The sequence below is a fragment of the Priapulus caudatus genome, unplaced genomic scaffold (genome assembly GCF_000485595.1).
Source record: "Priapulus caudatus unplaced genomic scaffold, Priapulus_caudatus-5.0.1 Scaffold171, whole genome shotgun sequence".
NCBI classification, from domain to species: domain Eukaryota; kingdom Metazoa; phylum Priapulida; class Priapulimorpha; order Priapulimorphida; family Priapulidae; genus Priapulus; species Priapulus caudatus.
In genome coordinates this window covers 50,033-68,450 of record NW_014577232.1, presented here as the reverse complement: position 1 = coordinate 68,450, position 18,418 = coordinate 50,033, and the positions used below count along the sequence as shown (strand labels likewise).

At 37.1% G+C, this 18,418-nt stretch overlaps 2 protein-coding genes across 4 annotated transcripts in view; one reads left to right on the top strand and one right to left on the bottom strand.

Moving 5' to 3' along the window:
* The first annotated feature begins 201 nt into the window (after nucleotides 1–201).
* On the top strand, nucleotides 202–12,229 carry LOC106806648 (RISC-loading complex subunit tarbp2-like). 3 transcript variants are annotated; one of them, XM_014808653.1, is made up of 9 exons: nucleotides 202–280; nucleotides 3,367–3,522; nucleotides 4,596–4,714; nucleotides 5,304–5,485; nucleotides 6,491–6,612; nucleotides 7,029–7,130; nucleotides 8,321–8,492; nucleotides 8,712–8,889; nucleotides 9,241–12,229. In XM_014808653.1, exons 1-8 carry the CDS (start codon nucleotides 263–265, stop codon nucleotides 8,846–8,848), a joined length of 1,008 nt encoding a protein of 335 aa, XP_014664139.1. In that variant the 5' UTR covers nucleotides 202–262; the 3' UTR covers nucleotides 8,849–8,889; nucleotides 9,241–12,229. The 3 variants fall into 3 exon arrangements, with proteins under 3 accessions (XP_014664139.1, XP_014664137.1, XP_014664138.1); XM_014808651.1 differs by having other exon boundaries at nucleotides 5,301–5,485; XM_014808652.1 differs by having other exon boundaries at nucleotides 5,301–5,485; nucleotides 8,712–8,893.
* Nucleotides 12,230–12,234: 5 nt separating this feature from the next.
* The window catches only part of LOC106806647, a 13,702-nt gene continuing 7,518 nt past the window's right edge, over nucleotides 12,235–18,418 (bottom strand). Inside the window, exons 2-8 of the mRNA XM_014808650.1 lie at nucleotides 17,748–17,968; nucleotides 16,795–16,965; nucleotides 16,247–16,323; nucleotides 15,879–15,989; nucleotides 15,305–15,448; nucleotides 14,723–14,816; nucleotides 12,235–14,248 (exon numbers count right to left, since the gene is read on the bottom strand). Of these exons, the coding sequence (XP_014664136.1) occupies nucleotides 14,013–14,248; nucleotides 14,723–14,816; nucleotides 15,305–15,448; nucleotides 15,879–15,989; nucleotides 16,247–16,323; nucleotides 16,795–16,965; nucleotides 17,748–17,968 (1,054 nt within the window). The 3' untranslated portion in view covers nucleotides 12,235–14,012. The remainder of the gene's footprint in view (nucleotides 14,249–14,722; nucleotides 14,817–15,304; nucleotides 15,449–15,878; nucleotides 15,990–16,246; nucleotides 16,324–16,794; nucleotides 16,966–17,747; nucleotides 17,969–18,418) is intronic.

Here is an 18,418-nt window from a genome sequence, read left to right as displayed (position 1 = left end):
ACGGTACATTTTTGGAAATAAGACAATAATATGTGCCATCCATGTTATTACTTTTAATTTCCACTAAATATTAATTAGTAAAAACAGCTTAATAATCTTAAAATAGTATATAATACCATTTCATTGCGGTTTCTACATTTTTAGTAGATATTTATTTTCAGCACCGTAATTTTGAACACCGGTATATATTTTTGTGCATTCGTCATATCCGGTCCAGCAAAGAAGTTAACTTATCTTTTCTAATACTGTTTCAGTGTTTGACATGAATGAATGTCAAAAGGTAATACTAGTAATTTGCTCATGATGCTGCTATATCAGTATATCTGTACTCTGTGTCCATATATCAACTATAAGTTCTACTCGCACTAATAATTCAGTGTAATGTCATGACTCGGGAATAGTAGTGCCGTCAATCATATGCCATGGTTTGCCACCACACCGCACCACACACAATTTCACAAACTTGTTAACCAGTCGCCGCAATGTAATTCAATTCAGAACACTTGACTATAGTCTGTAGAAATAGATCACTGTGTAGCTGGTCCTATAAAACATGTAAGTAACCTATTTTAATTCATGAAAAGTGATGTGAGTTGTGGTGTAAGTTAACGTGTGCGGTGTGGTGCTGTGGCCCGGGTAAATCGTCACTAAACCCTAATCACAGTACTACTACTCACTACTACTGACACTAGTACTAGTGCTAGTACAAGTACCGTAACTATGTATAATGTAAGTACCACACTCAGCACGATAATATATCCCTAGCTATCACCTGTAAAGTAGCCCTTTACTAGCCTATAGGTGTCTGTGGTGGAACAAATGATAACAGTGTTTCCCCTGCATTGACACGAGCGAGGCTGGCCGCCTCACTCAAATTCTCAGCCGCCCCACAGAAATTTGTCCAAAACACCGCCACGCTGACGAAAATCACTGTTCTTCCATAGAACAGTGCTTATAATGCACCAAAATAGCTTAGAATGCACCAAATTGCACCATTTTTTCAAAAGATTTCCAGTGGGGCATGCCCCCGGACGCCCCTAGCTGGCCGAGCACCTACGGTGCTCGCTTTGCTAGGACCTCACAATGCAGAAACATACAAACAACAATTTTACCGCCTCACAGACCTTTTTGGCCAGGGGAAACTCTGTGATAACATAGACCTAGTTCTTAATACAGTGTTATACGTATGGCATCATTCTATATCGTGCTTTTTAGGAGTGCCTTGATTGAATGATTCAGTTACTGTTTGTCCAGTTGGAATTTACAATGTATTTTTGTGGTTATTTGCCATCAGAATGGTTAAACTCAATAAACAAATCTGTTTCCTTTAATTCACTGTGCCAGTCTGCAGAGCCTGGCATATTTTTATGTTTATAGTCTATCATTCTACCACAAGGCTGTGGGAGAGCAAGAGACTCCAAAGATAGAGCTAAGCACCTCAGTTCTCGATTAGATCTAGTACGGTACAAGAGCTATTATCGGAAACCCTTGGGACCAGGCACGTTTCGGAATTCGGAATTTTTTGGATTTCGGAATGGTAGTACAGTACAGATATACCGTATATCCTGCAACTAGCCAGTACTAAAACCCAAGTTTTCAAGTGGCCAAGTGATGTACCAGTACAGTACAATATGTATGAGTAATAGTGATGGGAATCAGTTGAAAGATTGCAGCTTTTTCCTCTTCAACAACTTATCTTTCTGTTTCTTTAAGTCATATATGGTGGTGGTTCCGACACCGTAATCTTGAGTAAGACGCCGCACAGATACACCACGATCAAGCTTCTGCAGCAACTCTACTTTCTGATGTATGAATAATGACAGACGCTTCCTCTTCTGCTTCTCACTATTACCCATAGGGGAATTTGAAGCTCTTTTTGACATTTTCACCGTCCTCAAAGTCACAAAATCACAAAACAATAACAAATATCAGCGAGCAACAAAGGCAGGTCTGACTGGTAGGAGCGCTGAGACACAACTGTCTCACCAATGGGTTGAGTGTGGGTCGCGTCTGGTCGAGTTTCGGCACCAAGCGTGAGCTTTGGTGTGCAGACAACCGCCACGAAAATTTTTTTGGTTTTCAGAGCTTTTCGGTGTTCAAAATTTCGGATAATAGGTTCTGTACTGTATATGCATAGCCCGTGTAAGCTGTTTCATTCGAAGATTTTAGATGACAAATCTGCGTGCACCTGATATTTTATAGGTGTCTTGCAGTATGTGTGCATTGATTTCATGCATTCTGTGTAGGAGAACTAAGGTAGTTCACTGGTTAGCACATATACCTTTCACTTTGAACACTCTTAACTTTAAAACCAGGGAAGTGAAATTTCGTAAGGTATAAAAAGCTGGCTTTCAGCTTTGGCTACTGTAAATCCCTCATGGCTTTGATGACTACGTAAGATGGCGAGCCAATCTCCATTAATAAAAGAATACATGGGGGCGTAAAACATGGGCAGGGACCACCCTCATTATCAGAAAAGATGCAAGCTTGGCATAATACTGTAGGGCTAAGCAAGGATGATGCCACAACTTCATAACTATATAGCTAGTTGGTTGATAGATAGTAACCAATTGCTGAAACATTCAGATGAGGTCTCTCTGGATCGTTTTGACCTAATATTTCACTTGCATTACTGAAGAATAGGAGTGCACAATATCTGAATAGAACAAAACAACTCAGACTATACAGGTAACCTTAGTAAATGTACAAGCCTTGCTTATCTATCTATCACTTGACAAAAACAATATATAATTTCATCCACATTGTGCAAATTTCTCAAATTTTTATCGAAATGTTAAAGTCACCCATGTCTTGATTAGAGAGTAATTTTTTCGCTTGTTTTGTGTTTGTAGTTTGTTATTGCAGGGTGCGAAATTAACGCAAGTCCGGAGTCAAACACTCCCTGATTTACTGTCGGACTCCCTGATTTGACATATGCAGGAGTTCGTGTGACTTAAAGTATTAAAGTCACTCATTGTATGAAGAGAATATAATATTGGTAATGTGGTAAATGATGCTGGGATCAATGACGTATAATAATAGTAATTAAAAGTTGCATGAAATTTATTTCATAACATTTACATTAACACTGTGTCAAGTCACAGATGAGCAAAAATTAAAAATTAACAAATTAAAAACAAACAAAAATCCCAAAATTAATTTAGAGGTTGGACACCGGACAACCACGGAAGCAATTTGTAGTTGCCCGAGAGAAAATCCAGTCGTCACGGACGACCGGACGACTTAAAATTGAGCCCTGCTCTAGTCAGCAAAATAATTGTGTTAAACTGTTGCCGTATCATGCTTGTCGTTCAGACTTGTATTGCACTTGTTAAGTGACTTGCTGCTTGGTGTTTGTACTTATAGATGACGTTGCAACCATCAAAAACACCAATCAGCATGCTGCAGGAACTCTGCACAAAACGAGGGTTGACGCCGAAATACGATGTTGTGGCTGTGGAAGGAGCCGTTCATGAACCAACATTTGTTTATCGGGTGCAAGTTGGTGATATGGTGTCACAGGTACATGGAATCATGGTTATTGCATTAAGAATACACTCGAGCTTTTGCACAGGTATGGCTCTGATAAAGAGTAAATATTCATTGACCAATGAATCGAATCAATCACACATTTTGGTTATAGATGAGATGTATCTCTATGCCCAAGCCGAAAAATTATATGAAATTTCCAGGACCTAATTATGTAACAACACAAATTTTGAATTTTTATATAAAAATGGTATTTTGGATATTTCTCAATTTACCACAAAGAGTGTGAAAGCAAAATTAAATTTCGTCACAAGTTAAGCACACAATATGCTCCAAAATCGCGTGTTAGGATTTTTCTTTAAAATGTCACCTAGTGTGGCACTTAAGAATAAAAATAAGAATAAAAATGAAAAATGGATGAAATTTTGCATAAAACTTTGAGTGTATGCTTAATGAATTTTACAATTAACTAGCATTTGATAGTATTTCTTAGTATTTAACTTTGTTCGGAGAAAGCATGACTACACTTATTATGTTTTGGTTTGAAGTAAGTAGTGACAAACTGTCACTACTGCAATAAGGATAATAGTACTTTTTTATTTTGTTTTTGCTAACTTGGTCAACCACAAAAATTTTCCATAAATATCTGAGATTTCACATTTTGTGTGTTATGATGTCCTAGTTGGGTTCTCATTCTGTGTGATGCATGGATCTGCATAGAACTATTATATAAAGGTATGGTTTTCTCTAGAAACACAAAGGTGATTCCAGCATTTCGATGATAGCATTTGTAAATTTCTCAGCTTCATACATCACTGCAGATAGTGAAAGGGGTTAATTTGTTATAGTTAAAATACTACCCAATTTTGTTGATAATGAACCTTGCATGCAAAGTAAAGTGTGATTATACATGTGGTATCTATCAGAAGTTAAATGTTAGACTTTAAGTTAGACTTTTATGTGCAAGCCCAGTGAGTTTTCACTTATTTGTAAAACAAGTATTTTCTCATGCTTTCAGCACGTTTCATCTGGATTACTGCCATTATTTGTATGTTTTATTTTTGGAAAAGAAGTAAATGTTATATCGTTTCTACTTACATTTTTAGGCTTCTGGGAGCAGTAAAAAAAAGGCCAAGCATGCTGCTGCTCAGAATATGCTGGACAAAATTAGTGGTGTACCAGAGTCATACCCTGTAGGCCAAATAAAAACAGAATCAACCAACAGGTAGATGATATTTTAAGCTGTTACTTGTTAATTAAAGATCCCACGGAGAATAATTTATTCTATAATAATTATAATGTGATATAATAGTAAGCACTAAGCAGCAGCAACAACAGCAGTATGTATCTCTCAGCCCTTAGATGCACATGAAAAATCTGCTCTTTACTGTGCACTTTTTGTACAGCTGTAGAGGTCAGCGTGAGGAAGGAAGATAATGTGAGGTCTACTAGAATGCACAATCCTTCCTAGTGACAGGAGACCTATGATGGTCCTGAGGCCTAGTCTTTGCCTATATTTCCTTTTTGTTCATTTTCTCTCTCTGTTTACATATTCTTTTTGCTCGTTTTCCTCTACATTCTAAATTTTTTAGCTTATTTTGTTTTCACAACTCCAAAGCCCAGTGCACAGTTTAAGCTTTCAGCTGCATCTGTTTTTTTTACTGTACTCTCCCAGGTTTCGGTGCCTGTGCAATACCACTTACCTATGTTTGATGTGATCTCAAATGCTGTAGCAACGCTTATGAATAGCACCTTATTTTTTACTCCTGTTTTCCTTGGTTCTCCTATATAAAAAAGCTCCCTTTCATTAGCAGCATTTCCGAGAGCAATGGTGAGCATGAGGATGGTATCCCTGGCAACCCGGTTGGGCAACTGCAGGAGCTGACGATGTGTCGGCATTGGCCGCCTCCTCGTTACGACCTGGTGCAGGAGATCGGTCAGCCTCATGAGCGGGAGTTCATCATCCTCTGCAAAGTGTTAAAGTGGAACGAGTTGGGTGAGTTAGAACAGGCGACAGCAACTGTATGTGCTAGGTTTTAACTCTCTGGTAGCCAAAGACATTGAATGAAAAGATGGCGGTGTCACCTGATTTGACAATGTTGTCTTTTTTCTTGTATACCCTTTTTTCTTGTATCTGCTGTCGTTAGATTAAAGGGACACATTACTCAGGTTACTATAGGTTCTTTGGATATTTTCAGATAAAATAGGTTAAAATTATCCTACATAAAAAGTGTTCCGTCAGTTTGACTCAGTTTTCAGCTTTTGTGATTAGCCCTCGGTCTGTAACGTGCAAAATAAATTGGCAAATGCGCAAGTTTTTCAGGGTGACAGCACAATCTCGGGTGTTACGTCAGCGCCCAAAAATAAAGATTTCGAAATTCGATGTTGTTTTATGACAAACGTGAATGAATAATTATAGAAATTTGTAGGTATATGCTATTATTTATGCATTTACTATCATAATATACTCTAAAATTCTAGGGGAAGTATCCCTTTTAGTAGTAGTTGCCGCTATTTATGTTATGATTTTTACTCCGTTTACATCCGTCATTAAAGTATTATATTATAATATTATTTATTGCAGACTAGTGATGGCATTTGTCCAATGGATATCAGTGCTTGTAATAAGATATTACCATGCCCAGTTGTCTTTGTTTTTCATCAAACCCTTCGTATATGATATCGTGGAAAAGGAGGTCTGATCTTCTTAAAAAAGAACACAGATATAATCTCTTAATACCTCAGGGCAGGGGGTGTTCGATGCAGGGCACTCATGCAAAAATGGTGATACATTGAAGATGGCCCAATCAAATGTGACTGCGGGGAGGACCAGACTATGGCACATCTCCTGGAATGCCCCCTATTACCAGAGCCCTGTAGACCTTGAGGCTTTCAACCACCGTTGCAGGTCCTGTGTGCTGCAGTGACTAGGTCGAGTGTAGTGTAGTGCCCCAAGAAAAAGAAGAAGATCACTTAATATAACTGTTTCGTAATGATTTAGGCAGAGGACATTCAAAGAAGCTAGCAAAGAGACAAGCTGCCCACAAAATGATGGAGCAGCTTAAGACCATCCCACCTGACCAGAAAGTAGAGGATCTTGGTGAAGAGGAACTCCTACCATTGGTGCATTTTTACTCGTGTTATTTTTCATGTGAAATAGCTTTTTCTACGAATACGAGGTGGAACTCTGGCAAGCATATATACAAGCACTTACCTAACATTAACCTAACATTACCTAAAATTAACCTACATATTCTTCGACTGTTCCATATTTATGAGAAAATCTATACTAACAGTAATACATAATGAAATATAAGTGCTTATCATAAGATATTGTTTATCATAAAATAATCTTTATTTTTAATTAGCAGAGGGATAAAAGTACATCTGTATTAGCATTGCAATTGTCATTCGTTTTTTATCATTCTGTGTACATTTTACAATGGTATATTTATTCATAGAATAGAAGTTATAAGTGCATTTATATATATATATAATAATCATAATAATATTTGCTTATTTGACTTCTGACTTTTTAGATCGACAACTTAAAAGCTCTAGGTTTTGAATCTAAAGAGGGTTGGTATGAAGCTTTGAAACAGAACAAGATACCTACTTTGACTCCTCAGCACAGTAAAGAGGTAACATCCACAAATACCCCCATGATACTAACCTGTATAGCAGCCTAACATGCACCCGTGTAAGATGTAGTAAACACATTTCCTGTTACTGGTGTAGATATGGTTGCAATGTTCTGTATTTAGTACATACACAATGGGGGAAAAGCTATAGTAACGAGGATGTCTAAATTTAACCTTTATTAGCCTCGTTCACACGAGACCTCGTATTTCTGAAATACCGGATTTGCAAATACCGTATCTGAGACAAATACGCGGCCGAGCGTTCACACGCTGATTCGCGGCTCGAGAAATACGGTATTTGCGAGCTGCGAGCTGCTTGAAACAATCAAGCGAACAATGCGAAATAAACAATGCAATGCGCACCAACTGCCAATAAAATACGTAGACTGTTCCGCGCTCGACAGTTCCACTCACGTTACACTAGAACTGTCGAGCGCGGACCAGTCTATAAAATACGCGGCTTCAGAAATCCGGTATTTAGCGTTCACACGAGGAAATGCGCGGTCCAAGAAATCCAGTATTTCTCAAGCACGGCAAATTATTCGGGGTCTGGGAAGCCTCGTATTTACATGAAATACCGGATCTGTTTAGATACCGTATTTCTTGGGCCTCGTATTTTGCCTCGTGTGAACGCTAAATACCGGATTTCTTGCTACGTGTGAACGCGGCTATTATTTTAGCCACCATCTGATATGTTAGCCTGCATCACAATGTAATATTTGGTTATTTTAGCCCATCAATTTATGTTGCTTTAGGTACTTAAACCCATCTGTTATTATCCTAGTGGACATGCCCCCCCCCCTCCAAGGGTCAAACACAAAGTGTCATTTCTTGAGTGTAGAAAAGTTGCAGCTGGTTTAATTACAATGTTACTACAGTACACAATCTATTATCCAAAAACCCTTTGGACCAGACACGTTTCGGAATTCGGAATTTTTCGGATTTCAGAGTGGTAGTACGGTACAGATATACATACTGTTTATCCTGCAACTAGCCAGTACTAAAACTAAAGTTTTTGAGAGGCCAGGTGCTGTACCGGTACAGTACAATATGTATGAGTAATGCCAAACAAATCAATATTCGTGGGGTCAAATTTCGGAGTTTTTCGGTTTTCAGAATTTTGGATAATGGATTGTGTACTGTAACAAATCTCTGCTGACCTCATTAGATATGCAACTCTCTGCCACCAGGTATCACAGTTCCATAAGAAGCTGAAAGCAAGCTCCGGTGCTAGATTGTCCGAGTTGCAGAACAAGTTACTTGACCAGCCAGGAATCAACTACTGCCAGATTCTACAGGAAATTGCATTGGAACAAAATTTTGAGGTCACTTATGTCGATGTTGAGGAGAAAAATATCCACGGTGAGCAGAATGAGGTGCACGCAGCTGTGCACATCCCTAGACATACCTAGGCATTCAGATTGGCTGCACTTTGATTACATGTGATAGCAAGGGATGGTTCACACACCACAGTTGGCACAACCGATAGGATAGCATCTCTTCTCTGTTGGAGCAGTGTGCTCAGTTATTGAGTAGCGAATGTAAGTGTATGTGTTTCATTTTGTTGTCTGTTTGCCACAGGTCAGCACCAGTGCCTTGTGCAGTTGTCCACACTGCCGGTGGCTGTGTGCCATGGCACAGCTGACAACAGTGATGATGCACAAGCGCAGGCAGCTCACAATGCTCTGCACTATCTAAAGATAATGACAAAGAAGTAGACAAGAATCTGTACAACGTGGTTCATCCGTGGCGGCGATAGGTGAGTACGTGATCTTATACTCTCTGGTCTTCGTTTGTATACCCGCTATGTCTGTATGTAAGGTTATTAACTGCAAAAGTAGTAACTGGGTAAGAAAATGTGATGCATTATTTCCAGTTAAGGATATTCAAGATTTTTTATTTTAAACCACATCTGTATAATTCTAAACGTAGCTGTGATCTTTTTTTAACAGTAATTATCACTTCATACCTTTTGGACAATAATATTGTAAAATTTATAGCTATTATGAAATGCTAAAATGATGATAATATGAAAGTGCCAAACCACCTTTCCATATAGAAGGCAACAGTATGCACATTTCAGTAATCATTTTTTTGTACATTTTTGTAGGAAATGGCTATTAGGGATTATTATAGCCTAGTGTGGTGGCAATCAAGCTTTAGATGTCACAGAAAAATCATGAATAGAAAGCAACCCTTTGGAAACTCGGCGCATTGATATTTAGTGCTTGCATATAACCTCAGCCCGTCCATAGTTGGGATGTCAAATAGGCAAATTCTTTCTGGAAAAATCCTGGCCCGTAACCTACATTTCCAAGAGTATACAAGTAATATTTGAGGCTGCACTAACCATAAACATGTATGAATAAGTAGAATCTGTACTTTATCCATAGATAAAAGAAGCATTCACTCATTCATAGACATGAATAGTTAGATTTTTCCCATGCCAGTCTTGAACAAGGCTGAAATTGTGGCACTGCAATTAATCTTTGATATATACTCTGATTACATTACAACCGGGATAGAAATTGTCTTCAACTCTCGGTTGTAAACACATTCAGTGTGTATCCTACGTCAACCCCTTCCATACATCACACAGCCGAAGAGGCTGGTGTGATTGGAGTGTTGCTCTTATTTTAGCTGGGTATGGTGATGTTGTGTTTTAAGTATCCTGTGAAGTGTAATAATGTAACAGCTGTACACTATAAGTTGTTTGGCACCTTTTTATTTCATGCTGTTTCTGTAAACTGCGCTTTATGTAGGTTTTATGTTAAAGTATTAGCTCACATTTCTCTCGTTGTATTTAAATATGATTAAACATTAAATACACACAAAAATGGAAAAGAATGCAAAATTAGGCTAATGAAATTTATATGTGTGTGTATTTATAGCTGCTTTTAGTGTGTTAACCTTACCTGGACGAATATCTTGTTGCATTTGTATTTCAAAAAATTGAAAGGTTGAATTTTCACTTTAAATTCAAAGTTGTTCACAATGATTTTCTTTTTCACATTTGTTGACTTATACCTATTACGTAGAGCTATTGATATGGAGTATATGAGTTTGGTAATCTACCATGATATGGATTAATATTGCATATGAGTTTTATCCAAATTTTGGTGCAACTAAATAAAATGTTTTATTCGGCTTAGTGAAATTCCATATTATACTGTGTTGACATATTTGAAAAATATTTTTTGGCATATATATTCACAAGTTGATGCATATATTGGTTAACTGTATATCACGGTGATGTTACCCGTGCATAAACTAACTTTTTAGCCTCCGTATCAATTTATAATTATGTTTTAGGTGCCGATCTGCCCAGGTGCTTTATGTATTTTAGGGTTTAGAATAGCGGCTAACATTGATTACTACACCCGGTAGCACTATTTTTGTGGTGATGCATTTTGTGTCAGCGTTTACACTCTTACACGAGTGACTTTGGTATGGTGTATTATATACTTAAGATATTCTACGCACGTATTACGAGCATGTGGTGCAAACTATCAAGACATTCGTGTAGGTCTAGTAACAAGTGTAGTAGAAGACCAGCTTAAGCATCAGCAATGCTCTGTAGTATTGCAGTCCAGTTAATTAAAATTGCATGTCAGTACAGCTGTCTGCAGTTTGTGTAAGAGCTTCCCCTGTAAAAAATTGATGACAATGTAGCCAGATACATGGAAGAAATGTAATTAAGTATGCAAATCACATGGTGTGACTGCTGAAGAAATATAATGCAGCAATGTTTTGAGGAGGGAATCATCTACATATTTTAGTTGAACGTAAAGGTATATGACCAGTGCCACGATTATTAGCCAGTTGGTATTGGTGTTGAAAGGTGATAGCGACCGTTTTACATTTTTGTGTTAATTTTGGCTGTGAAAACATTGCCACATTGCCAGCTGTGAAAACATTAGTTACAATCCACTTTCTATACAAATTGTATTAATACTAGTATTGTATAGCTTCAAAGTAGGAATTACATACTAATGTAAAACTTATGGTGTGGGGAAGTCAACACTAAAGACCCGGAAGCAATCTCGCTTTCTATTAAGATTCTAGATCTGCGAGCAGTTCTATATTGCATATTTCATTGCGTTTCTACTGGCGACTGCAGTGACCAATTGAACTAGGGGAAGTTCTTTCCAATACTGACCATGCAGTGTTTGCCATCAGCTTTGTTGAGTTGAGAGGATGTAGTTTGAATATTTATGGTAAGTGCTGGATAGCGAGTGCGGAAAAGAGCCACGGTTAATGTCTACAAAAATTTCGTTTCGTTTATCCACGATTGTACAGAGTTGTGTGCAGGTTGTTTTCACAATTCTGTGTTATATTTATCACGAGTTTTCCATTCTTATGAAGATATAGCAGATAGAAACGACGTCGGATTGAATCATCTGCATGTAGGACTGCAGTGTTATAGTCACGACCCATTCATATGCCTATTCTATTTCTATAGGCATAGGAATAGAAATAGATTAGACTACCGTATTTTTATTTGTATGGCTCTAGCATATAAACTGCAGTGATTGTGATTAGGACAATTATATATGTATTATGGGTCAACACAAGTATATTTTTTGATAGAAATCCATGTGGTTACTACCAATAATGTTAATGAAACAGATATCAACTTGCGTGTATGGGTCTGCATTTGACAATAGCATTGTATGCTTCCATGGAGGAGTTCAATCGGCTAGCTTCATCTTGTATATCCTTAAGTGTACAAATTATTATAAAAAGAGCGAGTTCTGGACATATGCATGCATCAGAAACAAATTACTCATGACAACATACTATTTATAGGAATTCGATGCATTTATCACTAATGTCAGAAGATGTACTACATAAAGTTATGCCTTTTAGAATTGGTGTAAAATGGAGGCATAAATATATGTAGATGCATCTTTTGCTTAAATATTTAATTGTTGTCATGCTGATGTTTCATGTGGCTCAATTCGACTGATGTAAATCCTGTTGTAGTGTGCTGTTGGTGATAAGGGATATCCCACTGGATACAAAGGCGCACACATGTATCTCATAAAGTGATGGCGTATCTCTCATGGTTAATAGCGAATAAACTACAGTGTACTGCATTGACTCACTTGACCTTTGTTTATAAACGCACAGGGTCGTATTCCATGGTAACACAAGTTGTAGGATATACAACAAATACATTTCGCCTTAATTTACTGCCTCAGGAATAGGTAAATTATTTACAGGCATAAAACAGTACTTCACGTGACAACCGAACATCATGTAAGGAGATGTGGTGAATTACACGCAAGTCTGAATCAAATGCACATTGCCACATTATTACACAACTTCCAAAAACTTACATAACACAACACCTAATTTCAACTGATATTACTTGTGTCAAGAATGAATTAAAAATATTTGTTTCGTTTTTCTTTGCTCCTACTTATATTAATACATAAACACATATAAGCACACACTGATATAACAGTTACCATTAAACAGTTTCCTTATTACTTTCCACAGTTATTGACTAGAATTTAATACTGAATAAATTACAGCACACTTAATTATTTAAACAGGATATAAACATATAAAGTGGCTGAAAAATAGAAAAGCTAAGTACCACAATGTATTATTGTTGTAGACAAGTTCACAGAAATATACCGTTTACATAACTAATACCAGGGTTTTCCCCAGGTATTCAATACGTTGGGTCTGACATGCCTTCAAAGCTGAAGCTAACTTGTGGCATCCTATAAATAATCCCACATGCCTCAATTACCTATTTCACATGCCTTCATTTCCAGCCGTGTTTACTTTTTACAATCCCAAGCCATTCATACTGTATTTTCACGTGATTTATACATCTTCAAACTGATCGAGTTTGCCTGTGTATAGGAGCCGCTTATGACACACGTAATTGACTCCAACTAGCAATCAAGGATGAATTGCCTAATATCCCGACATGCCTTCTGAAATCCTTGGTAAGAACCCCTACTATGATTCACAGCAATTATATAACAATGCTGGACCGCTGCTTCATAATATGAATATTTTATTTTGATTTCTCGGCATGTTTATCATTTAAAATTCACACGATGGGCATCCACTATGCATATTTGGACTAATACAATTAGTCCCAATAATAAGACACGAACTCTTACAATTATATATATATATATATATATATATATATATATATATATATCATATTCATATATCCATAGTATTTGGATGATTTACATTCTAGCATACCACCCATTATAGATATGCTTGAAATTAATACAATCTACAATTGCATAGGCAGTATTTATGGACATCTGCAGTGCATGGGAATGATTAAGGAAGGTGTACAATCAGTCAATCACAGTGAATTATTTTCTCTAGCTTAAATAAACTACTGCTCGAATGCGGAGTCCTTAGATGGGTTCGATGCTGGTGGTAGTAGCGATAAATAAAGCTAGTGTGAGTTTGACACTGTGTGATTCATTGAATGACACACCATATGTTTGTTCCCATATAAATGACCACTCACATACTATAATATAGGTGGTCTATCAAGTTGGCATTTTCTTGTAGCGAGAATAAATTCATGCCGTCAGCATGTGATTGTGTACTTGGCTGCTAAGCGTACAACCGTTTGAGTACTCATTTAGCATATCTTCCTCTATTTTAGACATAGGAATAAAATTTAGCATGAATTATTTTGAGAACTAATTTGCTGAGAACAGGAAGCACAGGAATAAGCCTATTAGCTAAGCTTCAATTACATATTCTTCTACATTAGCAATCCCATAAAATGCTATCCATATCCATATAAGGTTATGTGATTACTTTCTGAAGAGGTAAACTAGAGTTCTATCAATTTCTTAAAAAAAAACACTCAAATGATTATACTGGCTACATCTTGTGTGTTTTCATTTTTTCATCTATCTTGCAGGCATTGATGAAATTCCAATTTTCCACTTTATTGCGTGCAAAGAAGGTCGTTCTCTCTCTCGGGTGAACTTGCTTGTACTCCGTGACAAGTTCTCGTGGAAGATCACTGGTGAACTTATAGCCGAGGCTTAGAGAGCATTCACGTGACGCCACCTCATTGTGTATACGTGTTGTTCCTGAACGCACCAAAATGTCCCCTGCAAACCACAAAGTGCAAAACTGCATGTCCACGTGTTACTGCACACTGATGAGTCACTGCACACTAATGCCTCACAGCACACTGACATCTCACTGCTCAATAATGCCTCACTGTGCACTGATGTCTCAAAGCACACTGTTGTCTCACCGCACACTAATGCCTCACAGCACAATGATTCATAGCTGCACACTGATGCATTACTGCACAATGCCTCATTACATACTGATGTCTTTCTGTACAGTGATGGTCTCACAACACGCCAATTCCTGACTGCACACCGATGGTGCACTGTACAATAGTTTCTACTGACACCCTCGATGGATGATTTTGTACCACGCCTTTACAGAATAATATGTTAACAATGGACTTCGAATGAACACGGATACTCTCCTAGTGAATTGACAAATAAATTTCTTGTGAAACTACAACACTGCACATTAAAAGGTTTAGTCGACCAATTAGTAGGTAATACCTTGATGTAGAATCAACGTTATGGGTCGGCTCCATTCAAGAGTGTTCCCTTTCTTCTCTGGCCATGCCACAGACCATGCCATCACCCCTGCTAGCTACACATGAAATCCAATAAAAAGATTTACTTTAGCAAAAAAGTAATTAAAGTGTAACAGTTTTTAATGTTTAATTATTATTTTCAGTTAAATTATTATCGCTTCCTGCTACATATAGGTTTTTACATATTTTATTAAGAGGACTATTAAAAAAATAAAAATAAAATCAACATTGCTTTTAAAGGATTACGCCAATGTTATAACTATCATGTTTAGCAAAGCAATAACAACCAGAATGGTCAAATTATAATTCACGCCAGCAATTTATTTAACCGCGTTTTGCTATATTTTTTTTATATTGAGTGATAACAATTGTTATGTAGCATAAACAGCCTAAATCAACTAAAAATAATCCTAGCTGGAGACATGTTATCATTAAATGTAATATTGTTAATTATAATGCCCTCATCAAGCCTATAGATACAGATTTTCACAAAATGCAAATAATCGACGTATGAAATCAAAATGTAAATTTGGAAAAATCATACCTGCGCAGTAACAAAGCCCCCGCACTGGTCATCTACGTGCATCGAATCACCTGTCCCTTGAGCATTCACTTTTATCTTTACATCACTAACTCGCCATCGTTTCACATTGAAAAACTTTGGAATTTCCATATAATCTAGCCAGTCCTGCAAACAAAATTAGATTAAAAAAAACATGTTAGGATGACTATGACAATTATTTCACATTACTTTGACTCCGAACACAAAGAGGAGATACACCAATAACTTTATTTACTATGGAATTTTCGATGTCAGTACCTGATCATATGGTGTCTTCAGATTATAAACATAATTGGTTCTACAATTTCGGTCGGAACTTGGACACAAATTATGTTCAAGAAGCATGGATTGGTTTGCATGTGTGAGTCGTGGTTAACTCATGGATTGCATTCATGAATATTATAATAAGCATTAGAAAATCAATTGCGAGTCTATAATCTCTATGTTTATAACTCGAAAAACACCCTATGTTTAAGAACATATGGTTCTAGTAAGATTAATGAATAAAACACGCTACCACATTACCATTTTAATAAACTAACGTCAATTATTATACCATTATGAGTTTCTTATTGTTCCGGTAGTTTGGTGCAATAGTGCCTGCCATGCAGTCTATTGGCTTATATGTATCACCCCCAATTACTGCCAGCATCTTGTGCCTGCCAGTCTGAAATTAGACAACAATGTGAAATTACAGTTTATTATAAATGTAATATGTGCTATCAGGAATTACACTACAAATAAAAAGAACTTTGGCTCAAAAACAGCACAAAATAATAACCATTTAGTTTCCCAAATTTCTCTGTAATTTATCAGCTGTAAATCTGTCAAGTTCAACTTGACAATATGTTTTGAATGTACCATGCAGCTACGTAAATACATCGCATAGTATAACTTTATCCATGATGTTGAGAATGTCCTGACCTTCCAATCTAGCAGCTGGGCTTCTGGGAACGTTTTCACAAGGTATGTGCAGTCAAACAAGTCAAATGCCTGCCAATCTAAAAATAAGATTATACATACTATGTATTAATCGTTTTATTGTCATATAGCATTGGCAATTAACATCATTCCTGGTGAATCATAGATATTTTCCATTCATTATGTGAATAATTCATAAGAGTAACCCATTAACAGAAATTGTTGCAGTGTTATGTGCATTAGGCATATAGTTGTTACATTTCATTAAATTCTGCCTGAGCATACCTCATGTACACAGAGTTAGTCATGCCTTTTAACAGTCTAGAGTAACCACGGAACATTGCATGTGAATGCAGGGGGAAGTATAGCTTGTTGAAGTCGATTAATGTAACAACTCCACAACAGACCAAAGATGGATAAAACGGTGACACCTTAATGTAATCCATTTTTAATGAAGATGACCTCAGGCAATACATTTATTTATTTCATGTTTTACATACTCAGCACATGTTCAATAACATCAATCGAAATGAATTCTAGTCTAAACATACCTCTGATCACACCACTGACAATAAAGGGCCTGCCACGGTGATACTCTTCCCAAAACTCCTCAGTCGTTGGTGTGGTAAGTCGGGCAATTTGCTGGGTATTTGACTGCTCAAGTTCAGCTCTTTCAGCTGGTTCCAGAATTGGTGGACAGTCATTGTGGAGGTGTTCTACATCTTCAAAACACAAATAACATATTAGTCAAGTAATTGTTCAGAATAATTTTCAATTACAGTTTACAGCCGTTTTGGCAATCTTATGGCTTTTACCACTTAATGACTCATAATACCAGGGCCATAAGTACGTCATTCAGCTTTGAGGGGTGGCAGGAAGCTGCACACAGTTTGTATTCTGGGCACTTTGCTGTAGGCAAATCACCATTGGCTGCTGACCATATATGTATACTAGCATCTACATTAATCTGGGGGGTGCCCCTTGTCTCTGCTGCAGAACTGCTTACATGTACACTAATATGTTAAGGAACATCAGTATCTTATGTTGAGACACCTATTATAACTTGAATTTCACTCCACATAGAAACACTCAGGTGACCATTTTTTGTCCACAGAAATATGACCAGAGCTGAGTGAATAATTTGGGTTTGTTATATATAAACAAGGAGATTCTCATACCCAGCAAAATTGTCACAAATAAGATATCACTTTTACTGTCTGATCCTGATAGATGCTGTTATAATTATAGTAATGCTCCTAGCAGTGACTCAATCCTTTGAGAAGCGCCCTATGAGTATGAGGACTGAAAGCATAGATTTTAGCCACAAAATACAGGAAATCCCATTTCTATTCTTTCTGATTGCTACATTTAGTATAAATTCAGGGAAATGTCACAGAGCATATAAAGCAGTACACTGCCGAATATTTATCCGAGGGTGTGTTTGAATGTGACTGTAACTGATTCTAATACAATAACATTGATACTAATAAATGTGACAATTTACCTCTCAGCATGTGGCTCAAATCCTCTATGGAATCCACATCTCCAGGAATATTGAACAGTTGAGATAACATAGGCACCGATACATGGATAAGCATAAACAATGAAATTGGAAGGGTTGTAGCTAATATAAGCCATGTACATAATGGAAGATCAGATAAACTTTCTTGTGCCTTTACTTCGTGTTTTCCCCTCATTGGTGGGATGGCTTGGTTTTTCGCCAGCCTAAAAATATTGACGCATATTGAGTTAATATTATCAAAGACAAAGGTCACGTAGTCGTAGACACTCTGATTATCAAGAAAATTACAGCACCATAAACTAATGAAGAACAGTCTTCAAAGTCCAGGGGATTAATGTATATTCGAAAACAGAGTCGGAGATACAATGTGACCGTCAGAGTGTTTTCTAGGCACTAAGTCAGTATCACTTTTAATACTAGGCCTATACTAATACTAGTAGTAATACTAATACTAATAGTATATTTAATTAGTAATACAGTAATACTAATGCTGAAGGGGTCATTGTCATATATCATATATATATATGTGTAATACTGTCGAAAGACAGATAAACAAGTGCCGCGGAGCGACAGCGCTCATCTAACGTCTACTGCGGTGACTCTGTGGTGGAGTGGTGGGATTCTAGTAAACCCTGTTAGTCCCAAATGTGTTC